General features: G+C 35.0%; 3 protein-coding genes across 3 annotated transcripts; all 3 read left to right on the forward strand.

The window, feature by feature from the left end:
• The first annotated feature begins 555 nt into the window (after positions 1-555).
• On the forward strand, positions 556-2,733 carry LOC148957242 (zinc metalloproteinase nas-4-like). Its single transcript, XM_089115732.1, has 3 exons — positions 556-1,013; positions 1,124-1,311; positions 2,426-2,733. Exons 1-3 carry the CDS (start codon positions 928-930, stop codon positions 2,674-2,676), a joined length of 525 nt encoding a protein of 174 aa, XP_088971858.1. The 5' UTR covers positions 556-927; the 3' UTR covers positions 2,677-2,733.
• A 1,940-nt stretch (positions 2,734-4,673) lies between these two features.
• On the forward strand, positions 4,674-11,009 carry LOC148957243 (zinc metalloproteinase nas-1-like). Its single transcript, XM_089115759.1, has 6 exons — positions 4,674-4,937; positions 5,722-5,799; positions 6,422-6,568; positions 6,947-7,064; positions 7,887-8,074; positions 9,353-11,009. The coding sequence occupies exons 1-6, from the start codon at positions 4,730-4,732 to the stop codon at positions 9,586-9,588; spliced, it is 975 nt and encodes a 324-aa protein (XP_088971885.1). The 5' UTR covers positions 4,674-4,729; the 3' UTR covers positions 9,589-11,009.
• A 130-nt stretch (positions 11,010-11,139) lies between these two features.
• LOC148957244 (hatching enzyme 1.2-like) lies at positions 11,140-18,275 on the forward strand. The gene is made up of 8 exons (XM_089115758.1): positions 11,140-11,219; positions 11,523-11,575; positions 11,996-12,133; positions 12,629-12,746; positions 16,086-16,267; positions 16,668-16,916; positions 17,564-17,671; positions 18,009-18,275. The coding sequence occupies exons 2-8, from the start codon at positions 11,527-11,529 to the stop codon at positions 18,191-18,193; spliced, it is 1,029 nt and encodes a 342-aa protein (XP_088971884.1). The 5' UTR covers positions 11,140-11,219; positions 11,523-11,526; the 3' UTR covers positions 18,194-18,275.
• The last annotated feature ends 820 nt before the right edge of the window (positions 18,276-19,095 follow it).

Below are 19,095 nucleotides of genomic sequence, written 5' to 3' on the forward strand. Positions count from 1 at the left end.
ACGAGGTGTTCATAGTTTGTATTTCTTACTGTATTGTGCTGTATTATGCTGTAACATTGTGCTGTATTGTGTTGTATCATGCTGTATCGTGCTGTATCGTGCTGTATCGTGCTGTATTGTGCTGTATTGTGCTGTATTGTGCTGTATTGTGCTGTATTGTGCTGTATTGTGCTGTATTGTGCTGTATTGTGCTGTATTGTGCTGTATTGTGCTGTATTGTGCTGTATTGTGTTGTATCATGCTGTATCGTGCTGTATCGTGCTGTATTTTGCTGTATTGTACTGTATTGTGCTGTATTGTGCTGTATTGTGCTGTATTGTGCTGTATTGTGTTGTATCATGCTGTATCGTGCTGTATTGTGTTGCATTGTGCTGTATTGTGCTGTATTGTGTTGTATCATGCTGTATCGTGCTGAATCGTGCTGTATTGTGCTGTATTGTACTGTATTGTGCTGTATTGTGCTGTATTGTGTTGCATTGTGCTGTATTGTGCTGTACTATGCCGTATTGTTCTGTATTCTGCCGTATTGTGCTGTTTGGTGCCGTATTGTGTATTTATAGTGTATTTTTGTATAGTATAAGAGTGTTTGTAATGTCGGATGTGGACGCAACTTTACAACGTTTTGTTTTGTGCTTCCACCTCAACAATAACTAATTTAAGTTTTGTTTTAGTTTTTTTGTTGCTTTAGATTAAAACTATCGATTTAATTGGAAACCTTTATTATCCCAAACCCCACATGCAACGGATTAAAAACTATTTCCTTTGCAAGACTTTAAATATAAGGTAAAACTATTGAGCTAGATTTTAATGATAATTCACAGTGACAAGAATCTATCGAATGAAGTTGACTGCTAACGAATTTTAAATCACTTTGGTATTGTCTTCTTTTTAACAGATAGGGCAAGAAAACAAGTTTTGAACGAAGCTATGAAGCAGTTTAAAGAGAAAACATGCTTAAGATTTGTGCCAAAGACCAGACGAGATAAAGACTACATAAAATTCATTGTTGATGTGTAGGTATCCTGTTTGATGAAAATTCTTCATTTTATCAGCCAATTCATCGACTTGTTGACTTATTGATAAAGCTTATCAATAAATGATGCTAGTAACACTTTAATTACAGGGGATGTTATTCAACGGGGGTTGGTAAGAATGCCGAAGGAGGTGTTCAATACGTCTCGATAGGTGATGGATGCAACTACATTGGAACAGTGATACACGAAATGATGCATGCTATTGGATTCTTCCATGAACATACACGCCTTGACAGGGACCAGTTTGTTACTATCAACTGGCAGAATATTGAGAGAGGTTTGTCAAAGCAACTATCACTTGTAAAATATATGTTCATGGACAGCCATCAGAAAGCCTATTTCTTTATATTATCAAATTTTGTAGACTTGGTTTTCAAAAGACAAACGGAATGGCATAGAGTGCTTACATGGTGATGGTATAAGGCCTTCTTTTGATCATCATGTCTTTTATTAACTTTATGTGGGCTTTAGGGTAAACAAGTAAACCAAAATGAAAATTTTAGTTGTTAGCTTGATAATGAAGTCGAATTGATACACCTAACCATTTAGCCTTGCTTCCAAGCGTGAAAGGAGTTTTGCGATTGCTTATCGAGTTGTAATATATAAAAATTTAGGGAAGATCCAGCTGGCTAAGAGCAGGTTCCCTAACAAGACATAAATCAATTTAAGAATCGTCTCTGAGCTAATGAGCTGAAAGATTTGAATTTATGAGTAAAGACAGATAATCTTTGCAAGCGAAAATATCTTGGAAAATGATTGGATAGAAAAAGTTATTATTTTTTACTTACCCCTCTTAATCTCTGTCGAAAGTGAGTAGATTTAGTCCAAAATTGAATAAAAGGTTGTCAAGGTGTCTGTAGTAACACTTTTAAAAGAAAGCAAAGCAAAGTTGCATAGCAGAAAACGACAGTAAGGATTCTTCAAACATATCAAGAACACGTCATTAGAATTTCCACATTCAAAGAAGTGAATTCCGAGTTTACGCCTAGAAACTATGACGCTCATATAGTCAAATACCATGAGGTTGGCAAAATAAGACAAAATAAATAAAAATACGCCCAACCCCCCTAATTTTTATTTTTTAAGGAGGGTTTTCAAAGTTTCAGGAAATTTCCCGGAGGAAGAATGAATTCTTTCCTGACCTTTGTTACGAGCAATGTTGATACTGATTTTACCATAAGCATACAGATGCACGTAATGAGTGCATTATTAGCAATACCCATAAGCTAGTTGACATTGAAACAAGCCTAGGTTGAATTACAAAAGGATCTAAACAGGGAGCATATTAAAAGATAACTAGTTCAAAATGCAATATTTCTAGCCATCCCAAATAAATCATATATTCTAGCATATTTTTATCAGCCAATTTCAAGGAAATCCTTTTTCTGCAGGAAGAGAAAGTCAATTCCAGAAATACGCTCATGGTGAAGGAGATTACCTTGGGGAACCATACGACTATGACAGCGTGATGCACTACCCACGGTATGGCTTTGGAATTAAATTGAATGGGAAAACATTACCAACAATCGTTCCAAAGGATAAGCCATGGAGGAAGATTGGCCAACGGCAAATGTTCAGTGATATTGATCTTCGACAGATTAACAAGCTGTACCAGTGCAGGAAGTTTACTTCAAAATATTGAAATTATGTTATTGAGAATCCTTTATTGATTTGAGGCATATGAAAGGATCAAACATTACATATGATGTCTTTTTTATGTTTTTCTTAAAACTACCAAAAATAAAATAAATTGTAGCACTTAATAAAGAAAAAAATAGATAAAGCATCTGGGTGACAAAGTGTCCAAGGAGACAGGCCCTGAATTGTCCTTTCTCCGTAGTTTCTACGAAGCTTAAATCCTACCCTACCTTTCAAAAATCCTAAAACAAATCTAGTAACCTTTTCGTAGACTCAGATTATACTCTTACCTGCTATAAGGTAACGCTACCATTTAATTTGTTTTTGTTTTATGATGCGCGTTAGTATCTACCAGCATTAAAAAATAAAGAAAATCTTGACAAATTATTTCCTAAAGAACTTTTAAATGTAAAGAACGTTTTTCTTGAAAATATTAAGTTCTATGCTGCAAACCTATGCCATAAAAATGAGTTTATCCTAACTGCAACTCAGTGAAATAAAATGGAAAAACATAGCATATCAAAATAAATTCAAATTCCAATTCCTCTTAGTGATGAAAACGGCATTTTTCACCCAAACCAAATGAGCTATCGTGTTTTGTTTAAAAACATTAAAGAATACAATGCCATACAAAGGCACTTGGCTACAGGCTTTGTATCTTTCTTTGCTTTCGGACGGCATTCCTGATCTTTTTGGGCCTTTAAACAAAAATAGACAGTGCCCACGCCACCGGGGGGGGGGGTGTGGCCATTGCCCCCCAACTTTTTGCGAAGCAAGCAGTTTTAAAGCTGCCGTAAAAGGGGAAAGAAGCCTTGCCTTCTACATTTGCTAGCATTGGCCCCGCCACTTTCGAATTCGTGGCGTGGTCCCTGGTAAACAATACAAAAACCTAGCTCTTATTGTATCCATACTTTTGACTGCATTTCTGGAAAAGTAGAAGTTGAGCATTTTTCAGATTGCAAAAGTCGTTCAAGAGAAGTGACTAAAGTTTGATCAAGGTTCGGAACGCTATGTATTTTAGAACTTGTTAAGTTTACATGCACAAAGAAGGGTTTAGGTTGGGAGTAGAAACTGTTTATTTCAATTTGAAAACTTTTCGCTATAGTTTTTAAACAGGTGAAAGAGGGAGGTTTAGCACTGTCAACATTTATGCAGAGTTGTAAATGGCTAGAGGCTCTAGACGACCTTCCTTTAATTAGCTTCGGAGGGCCAAATCAACAATCCTGTTATTTTTAAAGGAAAGGGATAAGCGATTCTTAATGTAGAAAAGCAAAAAAAACAGAATTAAATTATTTCATGGCTTGAATATGGAATAAAATAGTGAAAGTATCGCATACTGAAGTACTTTTCACCCAACACTCTCCAGGATGCAAACGTGGGATAATGCCAATAAGTGAAAAGAAAATTTATATCCAATTGTGGATCGAAAATAATGTGGAAAAAGACGCATTTGATTAGTTATTTTGTTTTCTTCACCAATCAGCGACCGCAAACCTCTCTCCTAGTTGAAGTGTCCTAAAAAGCAAAAGTGCTCTTTTTTCCACACAAGTCGGAATCCTTTGTTTCGATATGTCGACGATTCGCATATTTCGGTATGTCGACGACACCTTGTCATCTTTAGCTCAAAGAAGGAATGTAACTGTTTTCACAATAAACTTAATTTGTTGCATCGAGCTTTTAAATTTACAATCGAAAAGGAGAAAAATAACTTTTTGTGTCTCTCGATGTTTCTGCATGAATTCAAGTTGTGACAATCCACATAAGTAAGCTGAACAATTTCCCTTAGTGTTATAAGAACGTACTAACGTCGAGCCAACAAGCATTTTGGAAAATCATACTCTTTTTCACGTCTTCGATAATGCGGTATGGCATTTCTTTTCGGCATTATAACCAAAAAGCACTGATGAAACCATTTTTCGTCGCAGAACTGGTGGCAATGGATGCACTAATAAACACAAATTCGTCTTTATAAGCAAGAAGTAAACAACCAGTTTTCAGGTTTTAAAGGATATTCAGATTATCTCACATAGTGTAACAAACCTGATAAAGCAGATAAAATGGAGCTCCGTTTGTTTATAGCCACCATTTTGTTATTTATAAGTTTCGCTTGGTGCAAACCACTGATAGAGGAAGGTACCAAACCAGTAAAGCTAGGGAAATCCAAGTTTTATGGCCCTGCCAATTCAGGCCAAAGTAATGGACCAAAAATAGAAGATTTGAGCAAAACTAAAGGAACGAGTGCAAATAAAGATGAAGAAACTGAAGGTGATGTTAAGATTAGGATTTTTTGTGGAATGTAGATAGCAAAGAACATAGGTTAAGCAACACAGGAAATTAAATACTAAATAGAATACATGAAAGTGTATTCTGAATTCAACATTTACTTAAATGCTATTTCTATTGGTACGTCCTTATCTCTCAATGTACAGCCGCCTTATGAATTAAGAAAATGCTTCTAAAATGGTTCTCGTCATTGCTGTACTTGGTTCAATAGCCATTTCCAAGGGAATCTAGCTGCGGGGGCAAATCTTTGTTTGTAAAAAGAAAAAGACAATGGACTTTTATTTTAAACAATGAAAAGCAGAGACTGCAGAAGCACCTGCCCCCTAGTTAGTATGTTGAAAAAGACCCCGTTTGATCAATAATCAATTTGGGAAATTAACAGTGAAATGCACTGAATTTCTATATTTAAAGGGTTAAGTGCTTAAAACGTAAAGTTTGGAAATGTAATGTTTGCGAATTATATTCATACAGGTCAAGTGTTTTTATCTTTTATTGTGCTTGGACATTAGCTTCTTTCGTCATGTGACCTAAATTTGCAATATCGCTACTTGGAAAATAGATATTAATGAGAAATCAATGAAAATAGAGATAGTAGTAAAGACAATAATATTACCTAGTGCAAAAGGCTGCCAACTCGTCTATATTTTTAAAGACAATAGCTCAACAGTTGCGTTCTAAGTTCCATAGAGGTCTACTTTCACCAATTTTAATTTCATCAAATACTTTCGCCAAATCTACTTTCACCATAAACATTATAAATTTTCAGAAAATGAAGAAATGGAAGAACTGAAAGGTCCGCAAACAGAAGAAGAAGAAGAGGCGGAAGAGCTCGCAGAGTTAAATCGTAAGAAAAATGTTTACATGGTTGTAAACAAAAGATCGATATTGTTCTGAAAGAGAATTGTAACAAAATTTATGATTGATTTTGTCAATAACTTATGAAGAGAGTTTTGATATGATCTTAATCAGAATCTAGCATATGCATTATGATAGACATCTTATGATAGATATGATAAAGGAAGTTTTGCAAATAAACAATTAAAGGCAATCTGTCTCGTTGTGGATTGGTTAACGAGAACAATAGCTAGAACAATAGCCTAAACACGATTCCAGCGCTCCGCCATATATTTTACAATGCGATAAATTAAAGGGGACTGGAAACAATAAAAAATCTCTTTGTTCTTATAATCAATCAACGTCGTGACAGATTGCCTTTAATCTTACCTATTTGTCATTTGTCGCATTTCGCTTGACAAAATAGCCTTGTCAGGTAAATGAAAGATCGACATAAATCATTTTTTGTAAGGTCGTATATGACCTCTGCCAATGCAAAATTTCAGTCTCAACAATCTCTTGCAAATTTTTACCTAGCCCATTCGTTTCAAATCGTTTAGTGTCCTCTGTGGTATTAATTGCATTTGATTGTCTATAATTGCCTAATTGTCATTGATCGTCACTCTTGCCAGCAAAGCTGTTCGAAGGAGACTTAAAATTGAGTAAGGATGAGATCGAAAAATTAAGTAAAAATACTGTATCAAAGAAAGACACAGTCGCAGCCGCTGAAAGACGATGGCCTAATGCAAGAGTTCCCATTATCATAGATCAGACATTTGGTAAGCAACCAATCTTATAGACCCCACGTGACAATATAATCTTTTTTGTTTAGTAAAACTCGGTAGAATGAATTGTAATACTTGGTAGAATAGACTAGATTATAAAGCAATTTTCGTAATATTTGGTAAGATAGATCATAAAGCAATTTCAAGGATTGCATAAGGCAGTTTATTTACTGCAAATAATATTGCTTTGTGCTTTTCCTTGTACGTGTACATTCAACATTTTGTTGCTAAACCTTGTACGTGTACATTCAACATTTCCTTGTACGTGTACATTCAACATTTTGTTGCTAAACCTAAATAAATTATAACAATAAATGCTGCTTTCCAATTGACATTTTTGTTTGAAAATATATTTTTATACCATTTTTATAGATGATGCAAGAAAGGCTGTGCTAATTGCTGCGCTGGATCAGTTCAACAAGAAAACATGTGTTCGCTTTGTTGCGAAAGAAGACTATGATACTGACTACATTAAATTCACAGTCAGCGAGTATGTATATTGATTCTTACATCATATTTATGTTGCATAAACTTTTGATGCTTTTGATTTTATTTAGGCTTACCTTAGTTCTACAGGTAATTTCCAAATGCTGTGCGATCAAAAATAGTATGATTTCTATTGAAAGAAAGCAGTTGCCTGATGATGGCATTAAGCGTGAAACTCATAATTTTTTTAATTCTTGAGCTTCTGAGTAGCCAAAAACTCCTTTTCTTTGAAGAGATTTAACGGCTAGCATTGCTGCATTAGCGTAGAATCTCCGGCACCAGCATCAACCACATATCCTTAACGTTTTCTATTCAAATTGTAGTTCTTTTAAAAATTCATCCTGTGGAGTTTTGATAAAACTATAAGGGAACTTGTAACTTTCAATTTACGCTCATATCTAAAAGGTTTTAAAAAAGCTACAATTAGTTGAATGGATTGTCTCAAAACAAGTAAAGTAAATTTACATCAGAATAATAGTCCGCCATTGTAAGAGTTGAAGCTGTTTGTTTTATTGCAATTTCTATTCTTTGCATCTAATGAATCTGGATGTAGCACTCTTACTTAGATCCTTTAAAAAATGTTTGTTTCTAGCCTGCGATTGAAATGTATTTGCCATAGTATTCAATTATAATGTGTATTGAAAATTCAAACCGTTTATGGTTCGCAAATCATGAATGACATTGTTTTTGCTATTGCTAAAACTTCTGAACATTGTTTATGCTTAAGGAATTTTCAAGATTGCAGTTAAAGTTGGAACTATCTATCATAGTACTAACAAAACCAGTGAGAACCTGCAATGTATGAAATGTAAATGTAATCTTTCAGGGGTTGCTATTCCACATCGGTTGGAAAAAGCCTCCTTGGAGGAGAGCAGGAGATATCGATTGGAGAGGGGTGCAATTACCAAGGCACTGTTATTCACGAAATGATGCATGCAATAGGATTCTTTCATGAACACACTCGACTTGACAGAGATCAGTACATCACAGTTAACTGGCAAAACATAGAAAAAGGTTTGTTGGAAATGCATATCAAACTTTGTCGTTAATCTATTCCTTCAGCTCTGTTAGAACGCTAGACAGAAACAAAGAAAGAGAAGCAAAACATTATCCCTGTGGCGTAAACGAACAATGTCCAATGTTGCCAAAGCAACAGCCTAGAGTAAAGTTTTGTCTAGTTTAAGCAACTTTGCAGAAATGATTGAAAAGCTTTCTATCATCATCTATAACACTATTTCCTCTGTTTCTTTATTAAGCTCTATTTTAACGATTAACTGCTTCGACAAAACTTCCTTTGATTATCTGTTAGAAAATATTTTCATCTGTTACGAATCTAAACTGATTAAGCATGTAAGGTTTTTCTCTGTCATTTTTTCTCTCTTTTGTTCTAATTTACTTCCCCAAATCCTGAAAAAAAAGAAAGGATCATATGTCTAACTTTTTTTACAAAACAGCTTTATGTCTCCTTCTTTACATACGAAGCCTTAATAGATTCTGTTGAATACTTTTTTTTATCTTGAGCACTTATGCAAGCAAGCTAACTATAAAGTATATTCTTACAACATCTAATCTTAAGCTGAATCTATAGCTAATTTCTAACTGGCTAAAAGTGTCATCTTTTGTTTACATTAATGGGCCTATAGAAAATATTACTTTAGATGCATAAACAATACAAAAGGTTGCAGAAAACAAAGAATCTTCATCGAAGATCTGAATCAGTGAAAATCGTTTAATTGAATTTGCTTTTTACACTGAAAATAATATACTTTACGTTAAAAAATATATCACGAATTAACGATTTCTCTATGATAGATCCCGGAGAAATTGTTTCTTGGAGGAAAAAATGAGCCTTTACTGACCTTTTGAATAGTATTTATCAACTTGTTATCGTTTCACTATGTTCTTGCTTAGACCGATATTCAAAACCAAGCAACAGTAATATTGAAATATATACTCGACTCACAATAATATTGAAATACCATAAGGTGATACCAGGTAATATGCAAGAACAATGCAAAACGACGAAAAGAATCCAATTTTATAAAATAAATTTCAGGAACTGATTTGACGTAACCCGTCAGCCTTACTGCTTCCGATGTAGTCTTGTAATGTATAGGATTCATTTTTGCTCAAGTATTGCTTATGGGTTTGACTAAGTACATTTGGAGAGAGATAGGGACAAGTCGTATATGTAGCTTTTCAATCCTGCGATTTTCTAATGTACATACTGTTAATAAGCAGGAAACAGCTAATAAGCAAAGGATATAATACGAGGTGCATATCATTTTATAGGAAGGGAAGCTCAGTTTCAAAAGTACGCTCATGGCGAAGGTGATTACCTCAATGAGCCATATGACTATGATTCTGTCATGCAGTACCCCCGTGATGGCTTCGGTGTTATGGTCAACGGTAAAAGACTGGCAACTCTTGTCCCCAAAGATAAACCTTGGAGAAAAATTGGTCAGCGGGATGGATTCAGCCAAGTTGACTTAAACCAGATCAACAAACTCTATAAATGTTATGCTTGATTTGTTGAATATTGAACAGTAAAGCTATAGTTGTTCTTTTATGTGGACTTAAAAGATCAACAGCCATTTTTGCCTCTCATGTTACCTTCGATCCACACCTGGATATGAACTTTCTGCTCACTTTCGGTTACTATCCGACCCTTGTTTTCTGAAGAGCGTTGGAAGAAAGTGTTTCAGCATGCTATGTTTACGCTATTTTGTGCCATCTTCAAATTTATGAAGACAAACTATGTGACATCACAGATTTCATCAAGCAAAAAATTGCTGTTATTTGTACTGCTGTTTGGAACAAAATAGTTCCATAATCACCCTCTTTATCTAATTTTTCCTTAAAAGCGAATATTTTTTCATGCTGTACAAATGTTTCCTTATGCATGCTATCAATTCTGGGGAGTATCAATAAATCTAAATTTATCTAAATAAATCTAAATATTAGAATCCCGTTATAACGTACTTGGTTATTACGTACTTTCGGATATAACGTACTGGTGTGCTTGGGATATAGCGTACTTAATACACTGGTCCCTTAAAGTACGTTATAACCGGATTATACGTACAACATAAAGATCTATTATTTCATCAATTTCAAATCGTGTGAAATCACTGTTGACTATAATAATAGAAATTTTTCACAAAACTTGATAGAATAATTGGAGCAAAATGCCTTCCTGAAACAGTGTTTATATATATTTCTAGATATTTCTATTACAGAACTTCTACAGAACGTTTACCTTGGGCTTCCTTCAGTTAGCCATGCAAGTATTACTGAAAACACTCATCCTCTGACATGAAAAGGCTCAAACTGAAGTTTGAAAAGTAACTATCAATAATTACAAGGATGCTTATACTACTAAGATGCAACAAAATCGTAGGACGACCTTCCTGCTGAAACAAAACAGGCGTCTTCCTCAATTATATTAAAAAACTTATTTCGTCAATCACTTTTCAGGTTTTTTCAATTTTTAAATTCTTAAAATTGCATTTAATTTCATTGTATAGTATTTTCGATTATAATAAAAAGTTTTGAAGTAGAGGGCTTCTTTTAAATCAGCTTCGGCTGAAGAGCAACCACCTTAAACGAATCAAAATTAAATGCAAAAATATGATAGCACATAAACGAAGACATGTTTCATAGCAAAAAACTTTTGTCTGACACCGATCGTATAAAGTATGAAATATGAAGGAGTGAAGAGTCAAATAATGAATGATTTTTTACTGCAATTCGTGCGATATCAAAACATGAAATTAGGTTCATGACACGTTTTTAAGAACATTCACGTGTATTTTGCATTTTAACTTTACAAAAGTAAGTATATCAAGACACAATGCAATGGGCGGCAAGGATACTTGCAATTTTTAGAAACAAATCAATTTGACTCATCAAAAAAGCCAGCAGTTTGTCAAGAAGCAATTTAACAAAAAAGACGTTCCAAGTGAGAGTACTTCAAAGATTCAAACTGGAAGTTAAATTTACAAGGATCACTATGCTAAACTACGTAGCTGTTTAAACAATGCACCTTCCGTGTTCAATTGCTCTTGTAAAGAGTGTATAAATAGATATTCGACCAAGACATTTTCCATCTTCGATCACTGAGGTTTCCTTTCAAAGTAGACGTGCTCTTATTTGCGAGGTATGTTGGTTCTCGATATATTTTATTACCTGTATTTTTGAATAATTAAATCAAAATAGCATATGATCTTAAAAACATGAGTTGATAGCCATAAATCTATGCATTACTTTCGAAAGAGCTGCGCAAATGAAAAGAGCAGTAAGAAATCTATTACCAGTCTATTCAAACGACAAACAATATTTTTTTCAGCAAAGTAAATGATTATATGAGCTGAAAACACAAGCTACAAACATTTGATATGCAAAACAATTAACATATCACTTATTTATCAGCCATTACATTCTGCATTTTATCTGATTTCAGGAAAATGAAGAGTTTCTTTGTCTTACTGGCTTGTGTGTATTTCTGCAATGCAGGTAAGATATAGCGAGAATCGCTATTAAAGGGCATGTGTCGTAAACATGATTGGCTAATGCAAAAGGATTATCTTTTTTGTTTAATACAAAACATGCAATCGAGGGTGAAATTTTGCGGCAGTAAAAATTCAAGAAGAAGAAATGAAAAGTCACGAAACAAATGAAATTCCACTTTAAACGCTTTTGTTTTTTTAGCCAACGGTTAATGCAACATATGATCCTTAATCTAATGGCTGGCGTAAATTTCAAACAAATAAAAAATAGGTACTTCAAATCTCATACATAAGATAATGGTTAGCTTTGAACGGAGCTTTTTGTCATTTTTTCATTATATGATTATTCGACGTTCAAATATAAGTTGAACGGAGTTATCTTGAATTGTTGTTTGGAACGAAAACGTTAAACACTGTTTCCTTTTAGACTTGTTTGAGGGTGACATCATCCTTGACAAGCACACGGAAGACATTGTTCTTGGAAAAAACGCATTCGATGCAGTCAAGTCTGATTCCAAGAAATGGACTGGAGCAGTCGTACCATACATTTTCGACTCTAACTTCGGTAACTATGCATCATATATATTATGCAAAAACTTTGAGCAAATTACATGAACATATGAGCAAAAACTTTCTCGGTTTATGTCACATGTGCGATGTCCTTGGTAATTTTTCACGTAACTCGCTTTAACAAACTAGATCGTATTATTAAAACTTTTGATTGGTTAGCAAACGGCTAATGTTAACGGTGTTGGCAATTGTAATATTGTATTATCATAGCACGAGCTGTTCTAATGATATAAAAGTGTTTTAATAATAGAGGCAATGGTGACAGCAGTGGAGCAAATATTTGTGATTTTGGCTGCCATTATCACTGTGATGAACTTTCTAATAACCTTGCATGACGATCTGGTATCAGAAGATCTGATATCCTGTATTCATTGAAAAGCTTCATTTTCTTACAAATACTCTTAATATAGAAAGATAAAGAGCATAAATGTGAACTGTTAGATAACTAGGTGCCAATCTATGAGACTTCCTAAGGATTCTTTTCTATTAGAAAGCAGCAGAAGAGACGTCGTAAGGCAAGCAATCGCCGAATACAACAAGTACACATGTATTAGATGGGTACCAAGAACCAACCAAAGGAACCATGTTAAGTTTATAGTTGGTGGAGGGTGAGTATAGTTACTTATAATTCTTTCTCTGCCACACATGAACCCAAAGCAAGTTTCACAGAAACTTTTAATCATAAAGCACTAGCAATGTTCACAAAGCATATGATTCTATGTGGATGATTATCTTCCATACCTGATTATGTTACTAACTCTGTTTATAATACCGGTCTTGTGCTTGCGTCTTTCTGATTGGCCTATTTCGATCCACAACTGGGTATATATTTTCCATCGTGTTCTTTCGAAACCTTATTCTGACGTTTCCAGTCGTAAAATGTTTGCTTTTTTCAAAGCCATTTTCAAACTCTGTTTATGCAAGTTAAGATGCAAGTGAATACTTCTGATTTTGAATCCCAACCATATTCTTTGCCTACAGTTTATAGACCAGGCTACAGTGGCGGTAGGTGCCACTTCAGGGCGGAGAAATTCAAATGGATATTTTCAGATAGCTATTGGTCTGGTTACTTGGAAAAGTGATGGTGAACGGGGAATTGTTGGGGTTTAAGGGGTAAATATGGGGGTTAAAGTTCGTCATATTAGCATACTACCTCTGCGAAGGAGCCACTGTTTTGTTTACGACTTCAGAGCATGGCAAGTGCTTGTTGTCATAAAAAAGTCATCTAGAGGGAGTCTTTTAGAGCCTCTTCTTTTAATCCCGACATATTGCTACAATTAGAGTAGTCACGTGACCAATCTTTACCCCTTACCATATTTGGAAAATGAGCCTTTTCTAACAGAATACCTGAAATTGTTTTTGTTTAATACTCTTAAATGTTACAATAATGTACAAATCAGCAAGATTATTCTACAACCGAGCTGTTGTTGATAGATACCCTGAATAACTTTGAGTTTATGACTGGTTTTAACTATGTGTAGAATAATGGTTGCGAAGACATGATAATTTATTAGGTCCGTTTGATTTCATGCGCATTTGGTTATTTCGTGATGACTCCACATCTCCTTCAGATGCTGGGCAACTTTTTTCGCAATTCATCGCTTTGAAAATATTTGTACAAATAGTAACACAAATATGTAACGCAATGAACTCAAGAAATCACGGAAATACGTAGCAGAACAAAAAGACCTGTTTGCATCATTACCAAGAAAGAATTGTTTTGCTTTAAGCGTCATTTTCAGTATGTAAGTTGTTATTTTCACTCTGAAAATTGGATACTCTGTGTACCTTTAAAGTATTGAGGAGGTCGTGTTTTATTTATATTTTTAAACATGCAAGGCCTAAGCTGTATTGTTCATTACCCGAGCAAAGATTGTCTGTACAGTATTATTAAAGATTTGTCTGACATCAATAAAGATAAAATTTATGCTGCAAAGGCTACTCGTTTACGACTTGGTGGCAAAAATCTCCACGAAGAACAATGCAGCTCCATTCCTGACGAGGTTGATCCAAATAAGCACGGAGTTCACTTAGAACCTTGTTATAAAAATTTACAATGATGCTGTCTCAAGAGAAATTCCTCGCAGAAACTAGCACTGAAGCTATTCAGCGTCCACAAAGACTAAAGACTGCAGCTACTCAGAGACCAGATGTTTATCCCCAGCTGTGTAACTTTTGCCAAAAGTACCGGGTAAAGAGGCAACAGAAACATCATGTACCAATAACGATCACGACGAAGCAGGTCGAACTAACGTAAAAAGAAGCTGCTGAAGCCAATATCGATCAGAACATTTATTATGAAATTAAAGAGGTTTATCTCATAGCTAATGAATTTTAATACCATGAATTCTGCTACAAAGAGTTTACAAGGAAAAAGAAATGCTTTAACTCGGCATCCATCGAAAAAAGTTGTTGTACGCTCTCCATCCTCAGACATCGACATCTTGGTAATTTTATTAAGTATTATAACACAGTAAAGAGCAAAGTCAAGTATATCTCGATTTTGGAGTTGGTTTGAATTGAAAAGGACTATTTTTGTCTGATATTGAGATGGAAGATGGTTTGAAGAAGTGCCTGATAGGCTTTCATGCATTCACGGGGAATGACTATGTGTCATCTTTTTTCCGCAAAGGGAAATCAGAATGTTGGGAGGTGGTCCAGAAGAACAACAGATTTGTTAACACATTTTCGCTACTTGGGCAGGTATGGGAACTTGATGAGCAAATATTTGTTAACCTTGAAGAAGATGTTTGCCATTTATATGGATACCGGCAAACAAATTTCAATGATGTGAGGAAAAAATTATTTGACAAGAAGTATGTAAGGCAAGGCAAAGCCATAAACATTTCACTCTTGCCTCCATGTCAATCATCACTGAGGCTACACATATTGCGATCAAACATCATTGCAAAGATTAGGAAGTCATCGGGTGAAAGGTCCATAAATTTGACAATAAATCAAGGTCCATAAATCTTTCTACTTTTGGCTGGAAAGGGAATCTAGCTATAGACTGGCAACGACAAGCATTTCCAGACGAACTGACTGACTTGTTCCTGGATCTTGAAGAAGACGTGACCTTCGGAGATGATAAAGAAAGTGAAAATGAAACCTATAATGGATAAACAATGACAAATGCAGGTATCTTTGCCTTAACTTGCATCTTTTAACATTTAAGAGTATCAAACAAAAGAATACGTGGTACAAAAAAAGAACAAAGGTATTCTGTTAAAAAAGCTCACCTTCCAAATATGGTTAGGGGTAAAAATTGGTCACGTGACTACTCTTATTGTAGCAATATGTCGGAATTTAAGGAAGAGGCTCTAAAAGACTCCCTCTAATTCATTTTTTTATGATAACAAGCACCTGCCATGCTCTGAAGTCGTAAACAAAACAGTGGCTCCTCCGCAGAGGTAATATGCTTATATGACGAACTTTGACCCCCGTATTTACCCCTTAAACCCCAACAATCTCCCGTTCACCATCACTTTTCCAAGTAACCAGACCCATAGCTACCTGAAAATATCCATTTGAATTTCTCCGCCCTGAGGTGGTACCTACCGCCACTGTAGCCCGGTCTATTAAGGTTTTCATGTTTTATTATCCGACACATATATTCTCACGATACATATGTTGACGATGGTGTCACTACAAAAAATTTCAAATTGCCACTTGTTTTGGCAACTAGCATAGATAACTAGCAGTTAAGCTCTATAATCAAGACCAGCTTTGCCACAAACTGGCCATAAGGAAATTATCTTTAAGATTTGAAACTTTGCTTCAATTCAATCTCCAATCGTACAAAATTTATCATAAAAATACTTGCGATTGTTACACAGCTATTGCATATAACCCTAGAACGTCTGTCTAAAGAAAATTTACTCAAATCGAGTTAAGTGAACTATTTCAGTGACGTTTACTGTTATGTGACAAAAAGGTGTCTCTTTAAGCTGTTACTCTTACGTTGGTATGTCTGGTGGTCAACAAGTTATTTCTATTGGACAACATTGTGACAAGAAAGGCATCGTCATTCACGAGATGATGCACTGCATGGGATTCTGGCATGAGCAGTCAAGACTTGATCGTGACAGTTACATTAGAATCTTCTGGGAAAACATTTCGAATGGAAGACGTAATGGCATTTTTGTTAATTATTCTTTAAAGGATGGCTTTCAGTAGTCTTTTGCAGTTCATCTAAATTTAATACTGGTCAAAACAAGATTTTCATAAATTTAAAATTTTCAATATGACAATTTTAGCGGAATATTTATAAAAAAACTTTCAAAGGGATGTAAGCATTGTGTTGAGCTTGCTGAAGAAATCGGGAATTGTACAAGGAAGGGACATTTTATGCTTTTGCATTTTTTAATATGTTTTCTCTAATAATTTGAATATTTCTGATTTGAATACTACCGCTTTTGAAAATGTCGTAGCACAATACTCTATTTTGTACACTTGACAGTGTTTTGCTAAATGGGAAGAAGATATTTCAAATAACCATTAAAAAGGATTTTATTGGTTGCCTATCATAGAAAACCACAATTTCAAGAAATACAGCCACGGAGAAGGAGATTATTACGGTGAGGGATATGACTTTGACAGTGTGATGCATTATGGGAACTGGGCCTTCAGTACCAACAACAAGATGACCATTCAAGCAAAGAGCGATCCTAAAAAGATGCTGGGACAACGTGACGGATTCAGTCCTATTGATGTGAAACAACTCAACAAGGTTTACCAATGCAAAGGATACGAGAATGTCAAAGTTCCTCCACCAAAAGGTACAATATCTCAAAAATATGTTCATACTTGTGCTGTTATTGAAATATTTACGCACTTTGGGGCTTATGTTTGGGATGGATACTTTAAAATTAGACAATTTCTTTTTATTTGCGAACCTTGATATACTGGGATTGACTACTGATCTATAAAAAAGACTAGATCGGACTTCTAATGTGACCAGAGTGTTGCCATCCAAGAAGAGAGCCCCAGAACAGTCCGTGCAAAGAGACGGCATTCTCTGTCACCCCTTGCAATGTTTTCAGCTGCTCTGGCCTGTTCTTTTTCAGCAATCATACACACAGCATTGCAGCTCTTGCTTATTCATATCGTTGAAGTATTGGTTTTGAAGAATGGCTTTCCGCTTTTGTTTGGGGCCCTCTTCCTTTTGAAATTGAACGGGCTTGAAACTTTGGTGTTTCAATACAATAGGAAGCGTGATCCAGTCTTTTTTGTAGATCAGTGGGATCGACCAATTGAGCACACCAAATGTGGACCGAGGGCCCGGGTATGGACAAGGAGCTCGGAAATGGGGCCTCTCAAGCTTATGGGCCTTGGCCCATGAACCCTATCCTATTGATTACAATATTTTCCCTTTGCCTTCAGCAAAGTTCTACTGCCATAATAGATAGACAAACGATTCTTTTAGGCTGCATTGACAGGGATAACAAGTGTGCAGACTACGCCAAATGGGGACAATGTGAAACAAATGAAAGATATATGTTGCAATACTGTTGCAAAACATGCAAGGACAAAGGTTAGAGGTTACTGCTAATACGACTTTTGACTCCATACGTCATACGTGGCTAGTAGAAACCATAAAAATTGCTAATTATGCTCCAGTTGGCAAAAATACTAAGGACCTCTAAGCAGAGGTTTTTCTCAACCAGAAGCTTGGTTAAAGTTTATAAGCATCAATGTGAGAGTTCTTATTTTATCTGGATTAATAACAAAAGTAAAAACAAACACAAATAACATTATTCACTTTAATTTCCTTTATAAATAGACATTGTTTGTTAAAGGCTTAAAATTTGGCTTGGCCTAGAAATGGATGTACCATTGTCGCTATAACGTTGAATTCCTTTATATTCTAGCTGGAGGCAGTGGTGGAACTGGCACAGGTGGAACTGGCACTGGTGGAACCGGTGGTGGATCAGACTGTAAGAACAACCACAGCAACTGCGACACATGGGCTGGAAGAGGATACTGCAACCATCGCACTGAGGGCACAAGACGCTACATGAAGAAGTACTGCAGAAAGGCATGCAAATTCTGTTAAAAGCACAAAACTGTCAAAAAGATGAAAATAAATTTTGTTCAAAATATATAACCATATATGAAGATTGCAAATAAAAAACTAATTGATTGATTCTCTGTGTCTAGCTCTGAACCAATCTCTAGCATCTAATATAATGCATAATAAGCAAACAAAGAGAAGCTTGGGAGGATGCTTGTTACTCGTACCACTTCTCATTACAGGAGGTCACTGGGTGTAGAAAGGTAACCTTTATTTGGACTGATGTATTGTCTATATTTTGAACAGATGCAGTTTAGCATTTCAAATGTCTATGGGAACAAGTGCCCGTTTTGAAGGTACGAGCCCCCTATGCAAGCTTTCTGTGGAAATTGCTCGCTCAAAAAAATAAGTTTATAAAAAAAACTAAGACTTGAAGATGTGGAGTTACGTAACTATAAATTGCTTTCAATAACCACATTTAAAATTATTGACAGAGAAACGATTGGAATTCAAACTTTCTGTTGTTTCATATCATGGAAAGAACCCATTTTCTGATTAATTAAAATTTATAACTGACTACGAAACTAAAGAAACGATATAAAGTATTTTAATATTCACAAAGTTTATAAGTGTCAAAATTTGTTCCTTTATTTCTTTCAGAAAGCCGTTGATTTTGCTAAATCGAATTAAAATGCCGTTTATTGAGAAGAGTTTTTAACAAAGAATTTAACGAACAACACAAAACTTATTTGAAAGTTTCTTCAAATTTAAGAAGAATCAAATTTATACTTTTTTTACATCTATATTTGCAAATCTAACGTGAGGAACATCTAAGTTTTCTTTTTGTAGATCAACAAAGAAAGTAATTATACCAACTGAAGGATTTAATGACGAAATAGCAAAGACGTTAAATCATAGATAAAATTTTTTGCTTTGGCTGCATA

Source organism: Rhopilema esculentum, unplaced genomic scaffold (genome assembly GCF_057945365.1).
Source record: "Rhopilema esculentum isolate cy_ngs unplaced genomic scaffold, ASM5794536v1 HiC_scaffold_36, whole genome shotgun sequence".
Taxonomy (NCBI): domain Eukaryota; kingdom Metazoa; phylum Cnidaria; class Scyphozoa; order Rhizostomeae; family Rhizostomatidae; genus Rhopilema; species Rhopilema esculentum.

Excerpts from the sequence above, each read along its gene's own strand:
- LOC148957242 (XM_089115732.1), top strand. The coding sequence starts at position 928 with ATGAAGCAGTTTAAAGAGAAAACATGCTTAAGATTTGTGCCAAAGACC. Across the intron at positions 1,014-1,123 it reads ATAAAATTCATTGTTGATGT|GGGATGTTATTCAACGGGGG; the intron begins GTAGGTATCCTG and ends CTTTAATTACAG. Across the intron at positions 1,312-2,425 it reads CTGGCAGAATATTGAGAGAG|GAAGAGAAAGTCAATTCCAG; the intron begins GTTTGTCAAAGC and ends CTTTTTCTGCAG.
- LOC148957243 (XM_089115759.1), top strand. The coding sequence starts at position 4,730 with ATGGAGCTCCGTTTGTTTATAGCCACCATTTTGTTATTTATAAGTTTC. Across the intron at positions 4,938-5,721 it reads TAAAGATGAAGAAACTGAAG|AAAATGAAGAAATGGAAGAA; the intron begins GTGATGTTAAGA and ends ATAAATTTTCAG. Across the intron at positions 6,569-6,946 it reads TATCATAGATCAGACATTTG|ATGATGCAAGAAAGGCTGTG; the intron begins GTAAGCAACCAA and ends CCATTTTTATAG.
- LOC148957244 (XM_089115758.1), top strand. The coding sequence starts at position 11,527 with ATGAAGAGTTTCTTTGTCTTACTGGCTTGTGTGTATTTCTGCAATGCA. Across the intron at positions 12,134-12,628 it reads CATTTTCGACTCTAACTTCG|AAAGCAGCAGAAGAGACGTC; the intron begins GTAACTATGCAT and ends CTTTTCTATTAG. Across the intron at positions 16,268-16,667 it reads AAACATTTCGAATGGAAGAC|AAAACCACAATTTCAAGAAA; the intron begins GTAATGGCATTT and ends TGCCTATCATAG.